Genomic DNA, 14,549 nt, shown 5'->3' on the forward strand with positions numbered 1-14,549 from the left:
GTTGTTGAGTCGTTTAGTCGTGTCCGACTCTTCGTGACCCCCTGGACCAGAGCACGCCAGGCCCTCTTGTCTTCCACTGCCTCCCGCAGTTTGGTCACACTCATGCTGGTAGCTTCGAGAACACTGTCCCACCATCTCGTCCTCTGTCGTCCCCTTCTCCTTCTGCCCTCCATCTTTCCCAACATCAGGGCCTTTCCCAGGGAGTCTTCTCTTCTCCTGAGGTGGCCCAAGTCTTGGAGCCTCAGCTTCAGGATCTGTCCTTCCAGTGAGCACTCAGGGCTGATTTCCTTCCGAATGGAGAGGTTGGATCTTCTTGCAGTCCATGGGACTCTCAAGAGTCTCCTCCAGCACCATAATTCAAAAGCATCAATTCTTCGGCGATCAGCCTTCTTGATGGTCCAGCTCTCACTTCCATCCATCACTACTGGGAAAAACATCGCTTTAACTATACGGACCTTTGTCGGCAAGGTGATGTCTCTACTTTTTAAGATGCTGTCTAGGTTTGCCATCACCTTTCTCCCAAGAAGCAGGCGTCTCTTAATTTCGTGGCTGCTGCCACCATCTGCAGTGATCATGGAGCCCAAGAAAGTAAAATCTCTCACTGCCTCCATTTCTTCTCCTTCTATTTGCCAGGAGGTGATGGGCCCAGTGGCCATGATCTTTGTTTTTTTGGAGGAGAGCGTCCGCTAAGATGCCCCAAAACGGAAGCCCGAAACCCGGACCTTAGCGCGTCATCAGAGGCATTTCCTGCCCGTAGAAGCGACAACAGAGCCATTGGCCAGTAGCCACAGATCCTCCCTGGATTTGTATAATCTCCTTTTTAGAGTCATCCAAGTTGATGCTCGTCGCTAAATCTCACCCCGGAGATGAGCTGTGCATGATGCGAATAGCCTCCTTTTCTCTCTTCTTTTCGATATGATTTTTACCGGTTTTACAAAACAAACCGCGCACACATTTAACACAATTAAATTTCAAAACAGAACAAGGATTCTTCCGAATCTTCAGATTTCCCTCCTCTCCTCTGTGGGTCCTTTAAATATCTTAATCAACTGCATATTATTATAGCTCATTCAGATAGTCCTCTCCAATATATCCAAAGTCTTTGCAACATCGCAAGAGTTATTCAAAGCCTGGCCAAGGAGTTCACAGCGCTCTCTCGGATACAATCTATATTTGCCTCCTTTTTCTGTCGCAAAAGGAAAGCCCTGCAGCAGCTGGATCCGGGCAAAAGGGCCTCATCCAGACCTGTCCTCACAGCACAGGAGGCCAGCTCCTAGGGGCCGAAGTCCCTTCGCCTCTCCTCCAATAGAATATTTGAGGTGGCCACACTCATGCCCAAAGTTGATGGGCATTGCCATTTGAATGGCGATAACGTGCCGGATTTTGCAGTCAGTTATGTGGGGCGGGTCTTACCTGCCCCCCAAATATTCCTGTTTGTGCCCCTGCCTCACTGTGACCGATCAAACGGCCAAAAGTCAGAGCCAAGCGCAGTTCTGCATCTACTGCCTTGACAGTGAATGGAGAACGCATTTATTTACAAGACAACTGCTGGTCCGGTGAAAACATTAGCAGGGTTTTAACCACCCTTGTAAAGTAACAAAAGCTATGGACAATTCGGACCTACGGAAAAATCTGGATATGAACTGATATATGTAGTTTTAAACATTGTTATTAAGAGTTGTGGGGGATAAGTCTTGAGATTCTGAGCATTTTATGGGTTTTTCATTGATTTTGTTTATACGTTTTAAAATCAAATAAAAACATATACTGCATACACACACACACACACACACAGTGGTACTTCAGGTTAAGTACTTAATTCGTTCTGGAGGTCCGTTCTTAACCTGAAACTGTTCTTAACCTGAAGCACCACTTTAGCTAATGGGGCCTCCTGCTGCTGCCGCGCCACTGGAGCCCGATTTCTGTTCTCATCCTGAAGCAAAGTTCTTAACCTGAAGCACTATTTCTGGGTTAGCGGAGTCTGTAACCTGAAGCGTCTGTAACCTGAAGTAACACTGTATATGAGAATGCAGTCAACGCGGCCACTGAAAACCACTGAACTGATCCAATACCTTTTTTAAGCTGCGGGTCAAAACCTAGGAGGAGCCCCCTGTGGTGGCAGGATCAGGCCCAAAGGCGCGTTTGCCTGGCCCAAAATCCTGTCCTCACCGTGGCCACCCAAAGGGAAACCAGCAAGCAGAATGCGAGAGCAAAAAAAAGCCTTGCGTCTTTATCGTCCTAAGGTAGACTGCCCTTGCTCAGAGAGGCTCGATTGAGGAATCCTAAGCAACCGAGAAGAGCTTGGCTGCTGGATCAGGACCCAAGGGGGCGGAGGTGGGGGGGGTCCCATCCAGTCTGTCTTCCTGTCCTCAGAGTGGCCAACTAGTTCAACCAGCGAAAAGCAGCAACTGGACCTCATTACTGCCTCCAGTCGTCTCCTCCCCCCCCCACATTCCTGGAATTCTGCCCCCCCCTCCACATCCTTGGAGCTTGAGTCAGGAACCAGCCTTGCTTCTCACCCGAGAAAAATCGCCCCCCCCCCAATGATCCAGGGTTCATTTTAGGACACAAATTGGGAGTTTGGGGAAAGAATTCCCCCCTTAAACCTCACATTGCCTTTTTTGTGGGGTGGGAAGGGGGAAGGAAGTTGGAGCACCAAAGGAGATCGGTGACCTCGGATGCTCCGGGTCCAAACCAGCCCCCTCCCTCGCAATCTGGCCGAGGGGATTATGTCCTAATCTGTACAAGAGCACACAGATTAACGGGGGGGGGGGGGAGGCGGGAGAGGAAGAAGGAGAAACGCCAACCTGTTTCTCAGCGAGAGATAAAAACACAAAGAAAGGAGATGAAGAACTTCGGGTGGATAATATATTAATAAAAAAAAAAAGTCACAGCCCAGAAATTAGAGTACAAGATGATATTTCGGGGGGGGGGGAGTTCCTGCACAAAAGCCCCCGCCACACACAGGCGAGAGAGGAGAGGCGTCTCTGGGTATGTGATTGTTAAACCTTTTTGCAAGCTTGGCGCGCCGGGGAACGTCCCCAAAAAAGCACCCGTGCGAGTGGGGGGCTGTTTGTGCAATGCACCCCCCCCCCGGAGATGATGAGAACAAACTCTCTGCAAGCAACACCTCCCCCCCCATCCCTCCGGCGAGGCGCGTCTTCCCCTCCCTCCCTCTCCAAAAAGCAGCTCCGCTCGGTGCGTAATTGCGCCCGGAAGCGTTCCGTTGGCTCCTCGGCTGCGCGCCTCCGCCTTGGTTACCTCTTGGAGCGCTGGCTGAGGGCGCCCAGCGGGGCCCCCCAAGTGCCGGGGTCCGACATCGCCGGCCACCGACCGGGTCCTTCTCCTCCTCCTCCTCCTCCCGCGGGGCGCCGTCACCGCCTTCCGAGGGCCGCCGGCCTCCCAGCACAGGGCGCTCCGCAGCGCCCCCTCCCGAGATTTGCGCCGCAGAGAGAGACACACACACCAACCCCCGCCAGCCCCCGAATTCCTTTCCCACGTGCGCCGGGGAATCGGTTGGAAACGGTTCAGAAATGGGCCGGCGAAAGGATCCCGGGGATGCGGCGAGTCCGGGAAAACGCGCAACGTTTGGGGTTGTTGTTTTTTCCAGTTTAGAGAGGCGGCGAGGAAGAGGCGACGTGAGAGAGGTTTGCAAAAGGACAGCACGACGGAAGAAATATCAACAGCCTCAGATATGCAGATGACACAGCCTTGATGGCAGAAAGTGAGGAGGAATTAAAGAACCTTTTAATGAGGGTGAAAGAGGAGAGCGCAAAATATGGTCTGATGCTCAACATCAAAAAACGAAGATCATGGCCACTGGTCCCATCACCTCCTGGCAAATAGAAGGGGAAGAAATGGAGGCAGGGAGAGATTTTACTTTCTTGGGCTCCATGATCACTGCAGATGGTGACAGCAGCCGCGAAATTAAAAGACGCCTGCTCCTTGGGTGAAAGGCGATGGCAAACCTAGACAGCATCTTAAAAAGCAGAGACATCACCTTGCCAACAAAGGTCCGTATAGTTAAAGCTCTGGTTTTCCCAGTAGTGATGTAAGGAAGTGAGAGCTGGACCATCAAGAAGGCTGATCGCCAAAGAATGGATGCTTTTGAATTCTGGTGCTGGAGGAGACTCTGGAGAGTCCCATGGACTGCAAGAAGATCAAACCTCTCCATTCGGAAGGAAATGAGCCCTGAGTGCTCACTGGAAGGACAGATCCTGAAGCTGAGGCTCCAAGACTTTGGCCACCTCATGAGAAGACTCCCTGGAAAAGACCCTGATGTTGGGGAAGATGGAGGGCACAAGGAGAAGGGGACGACGGAGGACGAGACAGTGTTCTCGAAGAGACCAACATGAGTTTGACCAAACTGGGGGAGACAGTGGAAGACAGGAGGGCCTGGCGTGCTCTGGTCCAGGGGGTCACAAAGAGGCGGACACGACTAAACAACTCGACAACAACAAAGCACGATGTGCAGAGGAAAAGGGTTTCTTCCTCCCTCTCTGCTAGCGCATCCCTGAAGCGCAAGGTTGGGAAAATCAGGGCAGAGATCAGAGAAAAGGCTCTTTCGTGTATGCGCATAGTGAAAGCATGCAACACGCCTCGGCCAACCTGCATGGCTTTCAAAGATTTCACAAACTCGTGGAGAAGGCCTGGCTGTCAATGGCTGCCAACTATGATGGCTCTTCCTTGCCCTCAAAGCTTGCAGGCAGCAGGGCTTCTGAACCTCAGTGGCTGGAAGCTACAGGGGGATAGGGGGCTTTCAGGCGGTTCCACCCCCATCTTTCAGCCCAGACACTGAGGTCCAGCTCTGAGGGCCTTCTGGCAGTTCCCTCCCTGCGAGAAGCGACGTTACAAGGAACCAGGCAGAGGGTCTTCTTGGTGGTGGCACCTGCCCTGTGGAACACTCTCCCACCAGATGTCAAGGAAATAAACAACTACAGTGGTAAACCTCGGTGTACAAATTTAATCTGTTCCAGAAGTCCATTCTTAGACCGAAACCGTTCTTAAACCGAGGCGTGCTTTCCCTAACGAGGCCTCCCGCCGCTGGTGCCCTTCCACCGTTCGAATTCCGTTCATAGACCGAGGTGTTGTTGTTGAGTCGTTTAGTGGTGTCCGACTCTTCGTGACCCCCTGGACCAGAGCACGCCAGGCACTCCTGTCTTCCACTGCCTCCCCCAGTTTGGTCAAACTCATGCTGGTAGCTTCGAGAACACTGTCCAACCATCTCGTCCTCTGTCATCCCCTTCTCCTTGTGCCCTCCATCTTTCCCAACATCAGGGTCTTTTCCAGGGAGTCTTCTCTTCTCCTGAGGTGGCCAAAGTCTTGGAGCCTCAGCTTCAGGATCTGTCCTTCCAGTGAGCACTCGGGGCTGATTTCCTTCAGAATGGAGAGGTTGGATCTTCTTGCAGTCCAATAGACTGAGATAAAGTTTGCAAACCAGGACACTACTTGCGGAGTTCGTAAACCGAATAGTTTGTAAACAGGGCTGTTCTTAAACCAAGGTACCGCTGTATCTGGCTTTTATAAAACATTTGAAGGCAACCCTGTGGAGGGAAGATTTTAATGTTTGATGTCTTGCTGTGTTTTAATTTGTTGGAAGCTGCCCAGAGTGGCTGGGGAAACCCAGTCAGATTGGAAGGTCAGCGGTTCGAATCCCCGCGACGACGGGGTGAGCTCTCGTTGCTCGGTCCCTGCTCCTGCCAACCTAGCAGTTCAAAAGCACGTCAAAGTGCAAGTAGATAAATAGGTACCACTGCAGCCGTATCTCTTATAAGGGGGTTAGTTTAACCTCTGGGTTTGCCAAAGCAAAACTGAATTACTGTGTCGTGAAAGGATGCGTGTCTAAAAAAGCGAGTTGGCGACGTGAAAAGTTTGGAATGCTCTGCAGGCCCAAGACTATAGAACCCAAGATGCCGGCATCGTTGCGACAGGAAAACCCAAAGCCAAGTAAAATCACTACAGAGCCCATGGTGCAGTTTTGCAGCGATGGGAGAGCTGTGGCCTTAAAAAGCAAAGCGGGTTACTACACAACCCATGAGCCAGTGCTGCTGTGATGAGAAAAATATGGGGGAGAGAGAGAAAGAAAGAAAAGGAAGGAAGGAAGGAAGGAAGGAAGGAAGGAAGGAAAGAAAGAAAGAAAGAGAAGGAAGGAAAGGAGGGAAGGAAGGAGTTTTAAACCCTTGGAGTTGCAAGGGGAAAGACTCCTGTGAGTTTGAACCCAGGTCTCTCTGACACACATCCATGCAACAATGCCGTCTCTCTCCCTGTCTTCCCTCTCTCTCTGTCTCTCTGCGCACATGACAACTGTGGTGGGAAGCAGCCGCCAGGCAAGCCGGGTGGCGGAGGGCCAAGGCGACTGCCGACTGCCGCCAAGCCAGCAGCAGTTGAAGGCTGCCTCTCCATGGCAACGGTTGTCCAGCTGACCTGCGCGGGGGGGGGGGGAGAGATGGCAGAGAGCCGGGCTGCGCATGCAGGCGCATATATATCCCTCCTCCCTCGTGCGCAGGAAGTCCTGCGGCGCATGCCAGCCCCCCTGCCTGCCCCTGCCGCGCAGCGCATAAAGGTTGCAGATGTGAAACTCTCTTTCCAAAACCGCCACCGCTGTTTGTTCCAAGAGCTGGTGCTCTTTGCAGCAGGAAGTTGGGACTTTGGAGACGTTGGCAGGTTGGGGAGGGAACCCCAGTGGTCATCCATCTCAACCCGCTTTGCAGTGCAGGAATCTCAGCTAAAGCATCCGAGAGAGATGGCTATCCAAGCTCTGCTTAAAAACCTCCAAGGAAGGAGAGGCCAACATTTTTCAGGCAAACAGCTCTTACAGAAAGTTCTTCCTAATGTCGAGTTGATGCAAAAACTAGGGGTGTGTGTCTGTCTGTCTCACGTCTCCTTTGCCCCAAGCTCAAGTTTCTGTCCCTCACGAGGCCCAGAGAAGAGGACAAAACGAAGGCCAGGGAAGAGGAAAAAGGACTCCCGCAATTCAGCCGGCCGTGAGGGTTAGGCAGGGGGAAAGGATCGATTCCTGAAATCGTTTCATAAGAGCAGCATTGACTGAGTTCTGGGAGAGGGGAAAGGACACCTCTAGCCAGCTGGGCGCTTTGATTTTGCAAAGGCAGAGCCAGTTCTGGAGCTGGGTGCAAATCCAGGCCGCCCGCTGAGCGGAGGGGGAAGTCTCAAAGCTCTCCAGAGCTCCCAGTACAGTTTCCGAGCACAATTCAAAGGGTTGGTGCTGACCTTGAAAGCCCTAAACGGCCCAGTAGACCTGAAGGAGCGTCATCACCCCGGACACCGGGGTCCATCTCCCGAGGGCCTTCTGGCGGTTCCCTGACTGCGAGAAGAGAAGTTACAGGGAACCAGGCAGAGGGCCTTCTCGGTGGTGGCTCCCGCCCTGTGGAACGCCCTCCCTTCAAATGTCAAGGAGATAAACAACTATCTGACTTTTAGAAGACATCTGAAGGCCGCCCTGTTTAGGGAAGCTTTTAATGTTTGATGCATTACTGTATTTTAATATTTTGTCTGAACTGAACAGAAGCGGAGCCAGGCCACGGAGCGGAGTATTCTTCCTACACTGGCTGGCAGCAGCAGTCTAGGTTTCTCTAGGTTTCAGGTGGGGGCCAAGCAAGGACTGAACCTGAGGCCCTTCTACATGCCAAGCATCTGCCCTAACCACCCCAGCCATGGAGATTCTAGAACACGCAAATATTCAAATAAAAACAAGCAAATACGTTTCCTTTTGCCCGCCCAGGGCTGCCAGCTGTTACAGCGCCTCTTCCCTCTCCGCTGCGCCCATCAAAACACAAGCACTTACGTTCCCTCTCTCTTTCTCAGACAGGGAGAAATTGCCAGGCGCTCGCGTTATTCATTAATCCGCCCTGCGAGGCCATCGGAGAAGGTAGCGGCCTTGGCCAAGGAGTCGGAGAGGGACGGGGAGATTGCCTGCCCCACGGCGACTGCTCCTCCCTCGGCCTTGGGAACCTTTGGACCGCCGGGTGCAGCTGAGCTATAACTCCCGCCAGCGCCGGATTTACCTCTAAGCTCAACAAGCTCTAGCTTAGGGCCCCGCTCTCTTGGGGGCCCCCAAAAAATTAATGGGGAAAAAACCTGGATGTACATAAATATAAGATAAGAAACAAATACAATAAAACCTACACAAAGCAACTGTGTTTTGCGTTGTGTCGGCTCCTCTGGTGTAAGTCATGGGCACCGCCTGCTCGCCTGCTCCCTCAAATATCCCTGCTTTGCTCCTTTCTATATATAGGGTGCCGACATTCTGCATGGACTGGTTGCAGGGCAACATGCGCAAATAGCTTGGCATACCTAAAAGGTAATGGGACCCCTGACCGTAAGGTCCAGTCGTGACCGACTCTGGGGTTGCGGCGCTCATCTCGCTTTATTGGCCGAGGGAGCCGGCGTACAGCTTCCGGGTCATGTGGCCAGCAGGACTAAGCCGCTTCTGGCAAACCAGAGCAGCGCACGGAAACACCGTTCACCTTCCCGCCGGAGCGGTACCTATTTATCTACTTGCATTTTGATGTGATTTCGAACTGCTAGGTTGGCAGGAGCAGGGACCGAGCAACGGGAGCTCACCCCATCGTGGGGATTCAAACTGCCAACCTTCTGATCGACAAGTCCTAGGCTCTGTGGTTAAACCCACAGCGCCACCCGCATTCCTCTTGAGATACCTATTAGGTCCATAAATGACCATATAGCACAAGCATCTCCAAACTCGGCTCTCCTGATGTTTTGGGACTAGAACTCCCATCATCCCTAGCTAACAGGACCAGTGGTCAGGGATGATGGGAACTGTAGTCCCAAAACATCTGGAGGGCCAAGTTTGCCTATGCCTGATATAGCATCTATTAAACACAAAAACAGCAGCAATTTGTTGTGGACAAAGGACAGCTGGACATAGAAAGAACCCCATTACCTTCAGCAGCTGAGGGCCACATCAAACCGAAATCCGGACCTGACTCCAGCTGGCCACAGCAAGAAGCCCCAGTGGCGCTAGCTTACGAGAACACCGCAAGAGCCTGCTGGATTGGGTCCAAAGGGGGGGGACATCTTAGCCCACCCTCCCAGTCCTTGCAGAGGCTAAGCAGCTAAGGCAAACAAGGCCAGGGGAGGAACTGCCTATTTTTTGCCACCAGGTAGACCGGTCCTGTCCATGGAGGCTCTGTTTTTAGGAATCAGAATCGCCTGCCCCCTTTCCTCCGTACAAACAACCCTGTGAGGTAGACCAGGCTGCATTTGTGGTGTGAGAGAGGGTACAGGGGATTGGACTGCAGTTCTAACCACTACACCACGCTGCCTTTTTTGTTTTTTAAGAGTGACGGAGCAATCGGGAAAGCGTTTCCTCGGCACCCGGCCTCGCAACACGGGTGTGGGTGGCGGCGCACCCCATAATAGCACATAATATACCTTCCCCCCTCCCACTGCACGGAAAAGACACATCTCCCCATAGTTAGGGTCTCTTACCTCCAGGGGTGCAACGCCAGGGGGCTGAGAGGGCTGAGGGGACTGAGGAGGGTCGGACTCTGGCTTCCGGGGGAGAGGCTGCAGAAGGAAGAGAGCCAAGGAGAACGAGGCCGCGGTGTGAACAGGGGTCAGAGGCGCAACCCCACCCCACAGGAGATGAGTTAGGGGGCAGTGACAGGGTCCCAGTCCGTTGCCACCCCCCCCCCCCATGTAGAGACGACAGCTCCTTACATGTCCAGGGAAATCCCATCACAGAGCTACGATTCCCAAAGCAGGGAACTGTAGCGCTGCCTTGGCACTGTGCTGTTGAAGCCCCAAGCGACCCCCAATTGGGGGGCAGTGGGGTATTAGGGGGGGAGAGAAAGCTCTGCGCAGGTGACAAGATCTTGGAAAGCCCCCAGGTTTGTAAGATCTGGGCCAACACGGGCGGGGAGCACTCTGCCCATGCCCAGAGGTCCTCTTAATACCCCAAGCTTGGGGGCTGCGGCACTGTTACAGTTATACCCTGCTTTTTGGAGCTCAAAAGTGGAGAGGCTGGTTCTTCTGGCACAACAACCCTGAGAGGTAGGTCAGGCTCAGAGAGTGATTTTCAGGGGGGAGTGGACTCGAACCCCAGACTGCCAGGCCCCGGGCGCTCTCACCGCTACCCCAAACGCCTTTTCTTTCCCCGTGGCAGGCGGAGGTTCGGCAGGTGGTGTTCTTCCAGCCCCGCATCTGCTGCGTGCGTGTTTTTTAATCGGAATAAAATTGCATCAGGGGGAAAAGGAGCCGCGGAGCTCCTCCCAGGTAGCTTAGTGGCGCCGCCCGGGCAACCCTCTCGCGAGTCAGGGGCGGTGGGGGGGACGGACGGGGACCCGCCTGGCAGGTTTGCGGAGGGCGCCCCAGCCCCGGGGTGGGCTGCATGAGCTCTGCGGGACCCTTCCCGGAGGCGGAGGCGCGCTTTGGAGTGGGAGAAGCCACGGAGAGCCCTTATTTTTTTTATTATCTCTCTTTGGGGAATCACCGCCGCCCCCTCCCTCCGCAGCCGGTTCCCTGGCAACCGAGCCGTGCGTCATTGGAGACCCCGGGATGGAAGGAGGGGAGAGGGGAGGGAGGACAGGGATCCCCCGAAGGCAGAAAGAGGGGCCGCGAGAGAGAAAAAGACCCCCAGCCCTGCCCAGCTTTCGGTGCCAAGCGAGCGCTCCGCCGTGCGCGCCTCTCCAAGCGCCCCCGGGGCGCTGCCTGCCGGCGCTGGAACCTCTCCCCCCGTTTCCCCACCCTCTCCCCAAGCGGGGGCGCCCAGGAGCCCCCCCCCAAACTCACTCCACCAAGGTCAGCGAAGGGATCTTCAGCTTGGCACGGCGCGCCTGCATGGCGACGGCGGTGGCAACGCGCTGCCCCGACGGCGCGTCCGCCGCGCTCTGCCTGGCGCGGCTTCCCCCGGCGCTCGCTCGCTCGCCCGCCCACCCGGCACTCCTCCCCCCCCACCTCGGAGGGAGGGAGGGATGGGAGGGACAGAAAAGCCCTGGGGTGGGGGTGGTTGGAGCGCGCGCCGCCGCCCCCTAGGAATTAAAAAGCGCAAGCAACGAGGCGCCAGGTCGCCAGGTTTCTGGAGAAAGGCGCGCGTCCCCGCCGGGGACCTGACCTCTCCAATGGAAAAGGCTCTGCGCGACGCCGCTCTCAAGAGGGGCGGGCGCATGGGTGCCAAAGCCCGGGGGCAATGGGTGCCCGAGCACCCACCAAATTCCCCACCAAGGGGCCGGGCACCCGCAAATTTCAGTGCCAGCGCCGTGCGTGGCCGTAGACAAGAGACGTGTACAGTACGGAGGTTCGCCTGGCTCTGTAGTGCGCACACGGGTTGGCAGCAGCGGAGGCTCTCCTGGGTTCCCCAGCGCGCCAACTCCGCGGGGAATGCACGAGCGAGAAAATCACCCCCAGAACCGATCTCAAAAGCGATTCCGACACGGAAACAGGTTGGGAGAAACTATCGCTTAAAAAGGCGCAGCCGCGGGGAGCTGAACTCTGGAACTCCCTGCCACATGAGAGGGCAAAGGGGCACCGATTCGCAGGCTCTCGAGGGCGGGGCACCGTCATGCCTCTCGAGTCCCTATTGGCTGGGAATGGCAAGTGGAGAGGAGTTGCCGCTCCAGCTGGCTCCTGGGAGGAAAGGAAGTGGAACGACGTGGGCCCGATCCAAAGGCTCTTCCGACATTCTCGAGGGTCCCCGAACTTTTCTCTGCGGGCCACACTTTGGGAACAGGAATTTGCTTGCGCCGAATTTTTTTTTATTGCATAGGAAAACAAAATGAAAACAACTGCCATCAGGGCTTGGTTTGGAACACAGAACACAGCTGCTTTATAATATGACCGTGGGGCGTCCGGAAAATGTATAACCATCATAGAACTGCAGAGCCGAAAGGGCCCACCAGAGCCATCTAGTCCAGCCCCCCTTGAAAAGAGGCTTAGATACTGTTTCTGGTTGTATATCCCATTGATTGATTGATTGATTGATTGATTGATTGTAGGGCTGCACAGTATCTGGTTTGTGATGTATCACTAGCCAAAATGCGATATATCAATACAAAATATCATGATGTCTGAATAAAGATGGCGCTGTTTTCGACACCGTGCTGTATCGCCAGCTAAATATCACAATATATTGATATATCACAAATTCTGGATAAGGATGGAGCTTGTTTCTAATATAGCACTAAATCGCCGGCTCTACATGACGATATATTGATATATCATGAGGTCTGAATAAGGATGGAGTAGGTTTTCGACATCGTACTATATCACCAGCTAAATATCACGATGTCTGGTATAAGGATGGAGCTATTGGGGCCTCACAGTTTTCCCCCACATTGAGATTTATCCCAGAAAACACAGACACACATATTGTGATTTGCAATATATCACCAGGTCAAAAAATCATGAAACTGATATCATGATATGAACTTCAAACCGTATTGTGGGGTATAATAAATTATTATTATTATTATTATTATTATTATTATTATTATTATTATTATTATTATTATTATTATTGGAATACTCTGGCACCAGGAAACCCCTAAAGCGAGCCAGCCTGGCCAGCTTGTGGGCCCTCCAGAGGCATCTATCTGGGTGCCCGCCGTCGGAAACAGAAGCCCGAGCGACACGACGCAGAACCCGAAACGCGGGGCAGAGCCCCCCACTCACGTTTTCCCACGGCGAGGCAGGCTCAGCTCCTTCTGCGGAAAAGGAAAGGGAAAAGACAGTCAGGATGAGGCCACCAGGACTTTGCAGCCACCCCTTCGGTCTCGCTTAGAGCCCTCAAACCCCAGCTCATTGCAGGATGGGAGAGGCATGCCGTTTGGGTGTAATCCTTGAGTTTGGGTGTAATCCTTGACGCCTCCCTTTCCATGGAGGCGCAAGTTACAGCAACAGCCAAGGCGACATTTTTCCACCTTCGCCGCATCAAGCAGTTGGTCCCTTACGTTTCCCGCCCCGACCTGGCCACAGTGATCCATGCGACGGTCATCTCCAGGCTTGACTACTGTAATTCGCTCTACGCGGGGCTGCCCTTGAAGCTGTCCCAGAAACTCCAGCGGGTACAGAATGCTGCAGCGAGGCTCCTCACGGGGTCTCTGCCATGGGAGCAGATTCACCCAGTGCTTTTCCAGCTGCACTGGCTCCCGGTGGAGTCCAGGGTCAGGTTCAAGGTGCTGCTTTTGACCTTTAAAGCCCTTCACGGCCTAGGACCCTCGTACCTACGGGACCGCCTCTCCTGGTATGCCCCACGGAGAGCCTCAAGGTCCATAAATAGCAACACCCTAGTGGTCCTGGGCCCTAAGGAAGTTAGATTAGCCTCAACCAGAGCCAGGGCTTTTTCAACTCTGGCTCCCGTCTGGTGGAACGCTCTGCCTCATGTGACCAGGGCCCTGCAGGATCTGACTTCTTTCCGCAGGGCCTGTAAGACAGAGTTGTTCCGCCTGGCCTTTGGCTTGGAGCCAATTTGATTCCCTCCCTCTCTTTTTTCCCTTTCTTTTCCTTCTCCTCCTGCGATGAGGCTACATTTTAATATTTTAATGTTCCATTATTTTAATGTTGTATTTTATTCTTGTTTTTAAGTTGTAACCATTCATCTTGTTTTTATTATTGCTTGTAAGCCGCTCTGAGCCCGGCCTTGGCTGGGGAGGGCGGGGTATAAATAAAAAAATATTATTATTATTATTATGGGGGACTGTGGCTCAGTGGTTAGAGAATCGCTTGGCAAGTTCAACTTCATCTTTGGAACTGTCACTGCCAGCCCGTGCAGGCAACACTGGCTTGGAGGCAGCTCCTTGTTTGAATTAGCCCAATCATGAGGACCAGCGCCTTGAGTTTCTTTCTCTTTCTCCAAATCGGTTTCCCAAATTTTACCGAATCAGCCACAGATTCAGACAGATTTAATACAATTCCCCCCCCAAAAAATGGTTTCCCGCACTCTGCTCTCAATGCCTCTAAGGTTTTTTATTATTATTGGTTTTACAAATAGGAAGCACAAATAAACACAAATTAGTATCTGAAGAAGTCTGCATGAACATGAAAGCTTATACCCAGAACAAACTTAGTTGGTCTCTAAGGTGCTACTGGGGGACGCGGGTGGCACTGTGGGTTAAACCACAGAGCCTAGGACTTGCCGATCAGAAGGTCAGCAGTTTGAATCCCCGCAATGACAGGGTGAGCTCCCGTTGCTGGGTCCCTGCTCCTGCCCACCTAGCAGTTCGAAAGCACGTCAAAGTGCAAGTAGATGAATAGGTACCGCTCCGGTGGGAAGGTAAATGGCGTTTCCGTGCGCTGCTCTGGTTCGCCAGAAGCGGCTCAGTCCTGCTGGCCACATGACCCGGAAGCTGTACGCCGGCTCCCTCGGCCAATAAAGCGAGATGAGCGCCACAACCCTAGAGTCAGCCACGACTGGACCTAATGGTCAGGGGTCCCTTTACCTTTAAGGTGCTACTGGACAATTTTTTCATGCAGAATGTGAATTTATGGGGAAATCTCCCTGCTAGAAAACCGGCAAGCCTTGCTGCCGCCCAGTGCAGACACTGCTGAGCTGAGCATCTCTCTGTCTTGCCCCA

At 53.5% G+C, this 14,549-nt stretch overlaps 1 protein-coding gene across 8 annotated transcripts in view; it reads right to left on the reverse strand.

Annotated features, from left to right (window-relative positions):
- Positions 1-14,549, reverse strand: part of MAST3 (microtubule associated serine/threonine kinase 3) — a 59,363-nt gene that overhangs the window by 38,562 nt on the left and 6,252 nt on the right. For 2 of the 8 annotated variants that reach the window (XM_081895372.1, XM_081895370.1), the window contains exons 2-3: positions 12,649-12,680; positions 9,469-9,546 (exon numbers count right to left, since the gene is read on the reverse strand). In XM_081895372.1, the coding sequence (XP_081751498.1) occupies positions 9,469-9,546; positions 12,649-12,680 (110 nt within the window). Of the gene's footprint in view, positions 1-3,261; positions 3,416-9,468; positions 9,547-10,770; positions 10,867-12,648; positions 12,681-14,549 lie in introns of those variants that run through there. The other 6 variants (XM_081895373.1, XM_081895371.1, XM_081895376.1 and 3 more) reach the window with 3 other exon arrangements.

This window comes from Podarcis melisellensis (assembly GCF_964234715.1).
Source record: "Podarcis melisellensis genome assembly, chromosome: 18".
Classification (NCBI taxonomy): Eukaryota; Metazoa; Chordata; class Lepidosauria; order Squamata; family Lacertidae; genus Podarcis; species Podarcis melisellensis.